Source organism: Brachyhypopomus gauderio, unplaced genomic scaffold, assembly GCF_052324685.1.
Source record: "Brachyhypopomus gauderio isolate BG-103 unplaced genomic scaffold, BGAUD_0.2 sc57, whole genome shotgun sequence".
In the NCBI taxonomy this organism is placed as follows: domain Eukaryota; kingdom Metazoa; phylum Chordata; class Actinopteri; order Gymnotiformes; family Hypopomidae; genus Brachyhypopomus; species Brachyhypopomus gauderio.
In genome coordinates this window covers 2109182-2115181 of record NW_027506880.1, presented here as the reverse complement: position 1 = coordinate 2115181, position 6000 = coordinate 2109182, and the positions used below count along the sequence as shown (strand labels likewise).

Sequence of the window (6000 nt, the reverse complement as noted above, 5' to 3'; positions counted from 1 at the left end):
ACTGAACTCCATTTATTGAGGTCTTATTAAACTGATCTGCTTCAATTGGTCCACCGACATTTCATATGCAGCAAAACTTGAACACACACACACACACACACACACACACACACACACACACACACACACACACACACACACACACACACACACACACACACACACACAATGCCTGGATGTGAAACCTTGTCCATACAATATTGCTGCATTACAGAAAGGCAGGCAGGCAGGAAAACACTGAGACATTGTGTGCAGTCATCAGCACCTGTTTCCACCCTGCTGAACTCCACTACACTCCTTCAGCCATCATCACAACCTCCAGTGCATATCCTGAAAGATTACAATAACAATAAGTTACTGTCAAACAGAGAAAGGAGCTTCCTTGTTCTGTTTTCTCCACTTCGTGAAAGACTTGTTAACCAGCTGAATGAGGTGGAGTAAGGCAAGCGCTAACCACACAGCACAGAGGCAGGGCCGATCCAGATTTGAGAGAGACCACTCCGAGGTCTGTTGCCATAAGAGTTTAATATGAATTTGAGTGCCTGTCAAGGATCCCAAGGACGCTTTAAATGAACATACACAGGTCATATACCTGGAGAGAAGCGGCAGCCGTTTGCACAGAGCGTACTCTCAACCAGACGCCTCAGTACCCTGAGGGACTGAAATGGGTGCAGGAAGGGGAGAGAGGACAACACTCAGGACACCATCCATCTGTGGGCATAGAATAATATGGGCCTTCTTAATCCAATCAATATTCCCAGTTCCCATCATTCTTAATGTATCCTATGCTGAACTTCGGATAGATGGCTGCATAGTTTGAAGACAGGGTGTGGATTTTAGTGCTAGAAATAAGTAATTTCTGGTTTTACAAGGATTAAGATGTGAGATGAGGAACTGAAGAGGTCGTGTTGACACGTGTTAGCAAAGTGGGCTCCCTTTGACAGAATCAGAGAAGACATACAACAACCACCCAGACCTGTACTGCATATGTGTACTGTATTACAGCCCTATAGTGCAGCCCTGTACTGCAGATGTGTACTGCTGCCCTGTATTACAGCCCTGTAGTGCAGATGTGTACTGTATTACAGCCCTGTAGTGCAGATGTGTACTGCTGTCCTGTACTACAGCCCTGTACTGCAGATGTGTACTGTATTACAGCCCTATAGTGCAGATGTGTACTGCTGTCCTGTACTACAGCCCTGTACTGCAGATGTGTACTGTATTACAGCCCTGTAGTGCAGATGTGTACTGCTGTCCTGTACTACAGCCCTGTAGTGCAGATGTGTACTGCTGACATCTGCAGAAAGCAACTGCAACCACAAAGACATCATTAGTGGCCAACTCAGAGGCAGGAAGGCAGGCAGACATAATCAATTAAGTCCACATCATGTTCATCCTTGTATTTCATCCACATCAATGTCCACTATGCAAATTATTTTACGTTATTATAGGTACTTCGAGGACATGTCCACAAGTATGTGTGAAGGTACAGATGGAGCAGACATGTGGAGACCTGCTTGAAGAACAGACTCAGAATGGCTCAGAAGCCTCCGATACAGTGAAAACTCACCCCTCACAAAGAACATGCACTAAATAGACAGACACATTGTCAGCACATCAGACACAAAGATTATTGTGTGTGTGTTTGTGTCACTGCAAGGCATCATAAAGGTGGCATTGTTATGTTGCGTGCAAAAGTCTGGCATTACTTTCAAAGCCTCTACCTGGTTTTCTACGACGAGAGGTTCTTTTACAACTACTTGATATGGACATGTACTGATCTCCAAGCTGAGGCTACGGTGATGTGAAAAGGGGCTCTGGTCTTTTCTCATACTCTAGTGTCCGGTTCCTGTTAGAATCATTGCCACATCTGGGACAGAACTACAGTTAAAACTCATTTCAAAGGGGAGAAGATATTTGTATCATCTTTGTTTCAGCAAAGCATGAATCTCACTTGGACCAGAAACAGTACATCTGAAGCAAAGATACACCATAAAGCCTTAGTTTGCCAGTGCTTGCAATATAAATGATACAACATAGTTTAAATATAAGAAGAAAACTTTTATATAAAAGCTGATTTACTAAAACATTTCATGTTCACTTGACTTGAGCTGAATGTCTCAAAGCAGACCAGATGAGATTGTGTCAAGAATTTAAAGTTGGTGTGCTGAGCTGATTTATTTAAAGGAAGGTATGTTTTCCTTATTCAAATCTCACTAAAGATGCCAATTAACTTCCTGTTCATTTTTGCAGATTTAGTCAAAATCCCCAAAATGTTTTAATGGTCAAGAGCCCTTGAGATCTTAAATGATGAATATTCAATAGAATGACCTTTATGAAAATCCACTGATTGTACAGCAAGTTAAATAGCACAGTGCAGTGGTTCTTTAAATGAGCAGTTAGGTGATGAACTCATAATTGAACTGGGCAGAGAGCCTGTAGTTTTATTGAACACATATTCATTTTGGATCAATGGCGTGAGGGATGGACATAAACACAAACACAAGGACACAAAACCACTAGTGCATGCACACGCACGCACGCACGCACGCACGCACGCACGCACGCACGCACGCACGCACACACACACACACACACACACACACACACACACACACACACACACACACACACACACACACACACACACACACACACACACACACACACACACACTTGTGCATAGACATGTACCCCTTCCCCTTCTTTCAAGTCATTCATTCAAATGATAATTCAAGTATTAGATAATTCTGTAATCATTACTTAATCATTTTCCCTCTTTCTGAAACAAAAAGTAAATATTAAAAGAAATATTTATCAGTTCATCAAAAAAAATACAAGGCATTCTTCTGGTTTTGACAATACAGTTCATTTTGGTCCATTTTGCAGGGTTATTTTCAGAGAACCCCCCCAAAAGGGAGCACTTCATCCCAGGCCCACATCCAATGACATCATCACGACGAACCCAAGGATACAGGTCCAGGAAGCCAGCTTACCATTTCCACTGCAGAGGAAAGCACAGAATAACACAGCGATCACAAAGGAGACCTCAATGCCATTCAACTAGCCAGCTGTCTGAGGACGTGTTCTAAAATTCATTACAGCAGATATCCACAGACACATCGGCTCTGTTTCCCCTGTTATATTTATGTGCCAACTATGTCTCCCACCCCCACCCCTTTACTTCTTCTGTTGACACACCATCACCGTTTATAGTTCAGTGTTCCCTGACAATATCGTTTCTTCGTTCAGCAAGACAATGTAAGGCATGCAGGTTGATGAATGTGAGGCCAGAGGACTGCGCAGTATATCATTTCATTATTGTGATACTGTTTCAATGCGATACTGATTCTGCTGAGAACACAACATCGATATCGTGTGGAGATCTCTCACCTCACTTGTGCTTCAGGGATGATGTCATCGACCACGACATAAACCATGGCCCCCGCGGCAAAGGCCAGCGCATAGGGTAGCAACGGCTCAGCCAGCACCACGGCAACGGCCCCTAGCAACCCTGCCAAAGGTTCCACCATCCCACTTAGCTGTCCATACCTGAGAGAAGGGATACCATATTTTATCACAAACACACACACTACAAGGTTAGTAGATGTTTCAGTACGAGCTCAAATTTTGGAGTTTTGGAATAGTCAATGAATTCACAAAAAAAGATAAATATCACCTGGAAACTGTAAATAAACTCCAATCACTAGGCTACATATTTAAACTGACTCCGCCAGCAGCACAGAAGATCAAATTGTGCTGTCAACTGTTTTAATTTTTGAATCAAGCTTAATAAAACCATGTTTTACCAGGGTCATGCAAGAACTGCGTGTGTGTGTGTGTGTGTGTGTGTGTGTGTGTGTGTGTGTGTGTGTGTGTGTGTGTGTGTGTGTGTATGTATGTATATATATAAACAGTACACACTCACCAAAAGGCTCGCCATGGGGACATTCCAGAGCCACACAGTGGCAGACTCACTGCAAGGCCCTCTGGGAAATTCTGGATGCCTATCCCTACGGCCAGGTTCCTGAAACACACCGGAATATACGTTTCATTCCACGATCCACAGCCAGAATGCAGTCATTCAGTGTGAAATGACCCAAGTGAATCGTGACTTCTTTCAGAGGTGTGAACACACCAACCTGTATCCTTGAAAGAAAATACAAAGGACACAAGCTCTAACCTGCCAACCAATTCTGCAGTTTGCCTCAGACAAAAACTGCTGTATAAATTTGTACAAAATGAGTGACATTCATTTGCCCATAAGATTAGAAAAAGTTTAAATAGCAAATGTGCTATTTGCCACTGCCACAGTCACTTCCTCTTGATTTCTTATCATTTGTTACTCTAGGAAAGCTCATAAGAAGAGCAGCCAAAGAGTCAGCTGTATAGTTTTATGAAGTTCTTTAATGATAAGATTGATAAAATTAGGGGAAAAAAAGTCATGCTATCTCAGAGCCTGTCAATTTGCAGATGCACTCTGGCAGCTGTCAGGTCAGCTGTGATGTTTGTTTAAAGTTATTTTACCCAACCGGCCATGAGTAGTTTACTTCCTTGGTAAATTCTTCCAAACCCTCCACATGTATACTGGATGCTGTACTGACTCGTCTACGCAAATAACTATTTCATAGTAATATAGAACATTTGCTCACTATGATTAACTCTTCTCTGAGCCAAGGCTACATCCCCAAATCATTTAACCTTGCAGTCATTAAGACAATAATAAAAAAAAACTGGTCTGAATCCCCATGAACTGTGCAACTATAGACCAATCTCTAATTTGTCAAAAGTAGTTTCTTCACAACTCAAATGTCCTAGAGTTGTTTCAGTCTAGATTTAGACCCCACCACAGTACTGAAACTGTGCTGACTAAAGTAATAATCACTTAATATCCTCTGATAAAGAACATGTTAGACCTGGGTGCTGCTTTTGACACCATTGATCACAATATTATACAGGATAGGCTGGAGACACTCATTGACATAAGAGGCCAAGCACTCTCTTGGTTCAAATCTTACCTAACAGATTGTTACTAATTTGTACTTGTAAATAATGAATTCTCAGAACACACAAAAGTAAAATATGGTGTCCCACAAGGATCTGTATTGGGCCCCATATTATTCTCATAATCATATATACTACTGCTACTGCTGGACACATTCATTTATAGGCAAGGTATTAGCTTCCATTGTTATGCAGATGATAGTTGTATATATCTTCTAATCCAGATGATGCCCATACTGCTCCCAAAATTGGAAAAAAAAAAAACTGGATGCCGTCTAATTTTCTCCTTCTAAATTCCGATAATTTGGACCCAAAGTTCTAAGAAGCAATTGGTCTGATATTCCTCTTACTCTAGATGGTTTTTCAGTAACACCTAAATCTACCACAAAAGCTTAGGTGTCACTACTGATTCAGACCTTTCATTTGACACACATATATTCAAGTTCACGAAGGCTACCTTTTTCCATTTACATAATATTGCCAAGCTGAGACATTTACGTTTGTTATCTAATGCACAGAAGCTGGTCATCACAATTGGTCTACTGTAATGGTCTTTTAATTGGATGTTCTAAACAGTCCCTAAAGAAAGCTGCAGCCAGAGTCAAAACTAGGGCTAGAAATTTCGATCACATTAGTCCTACTCTCTCTGCATTGCACTGGCTTCCATTTGAATATCGAACTGACTTTAAAATTCTTATGTTGACTTATAAGGCATTAAATTGTCTTGCCCCACAATATCTGAGTGAACTCTTTGCATACTATAACCCATCTAGTTTGCTGCTCTCTCAAAATGCAGGATTTCTCTTAGTTCCGAAAATGAGCAAGACCACAAATGGAGGCAGATCCTTCTCCTTTAAAGCCCATCAGTTATGGGAAAGTATTCTAGATCCAATCTTATATTCTGACACAGTTTGAATCTTTAAATCTAGATTTAAGACTCACCTATTCAATCAAGCCAGTTAACATTCTATATATGATGGTGTGAAGTAGGGCTGG

General features: G+C 41.3%; 1 protein-coding gene across 2 annotated transcripts in view; it reads right to left on the bottom strand.

Annotated features, from left to right (window-relative positions):
* Positions 1-1385: 1385 nt before the first annotated feature.
* Positions 1386-6000, bottom strand: part of slc39a11 (solute carrier family 39, member 11) — a 110272-nt gene continuing 105657 nt past the window's right edge. For both annotated transcript variants that reach the window (XM_076988014.1, XM_076988016.1), the window contains exons 8-10: positions 3929-4027; positions 3394-3552; positions 1386-3004 (exon numbers count right to left, since the gene is read on the bottom strand). In XM_076988014.1, the coding sequence (XP_076844129.1) occupies positions 2926-3004; positions 3394-3552; positions 3929-4027 (337 nt within the window). In that variant the 3' untranslated portion in view covers positions 1386-2925. The remainder of the gene's footprint in view (positions 3005-3393; positions 3553-3928; positions 4028-6000) is intronic.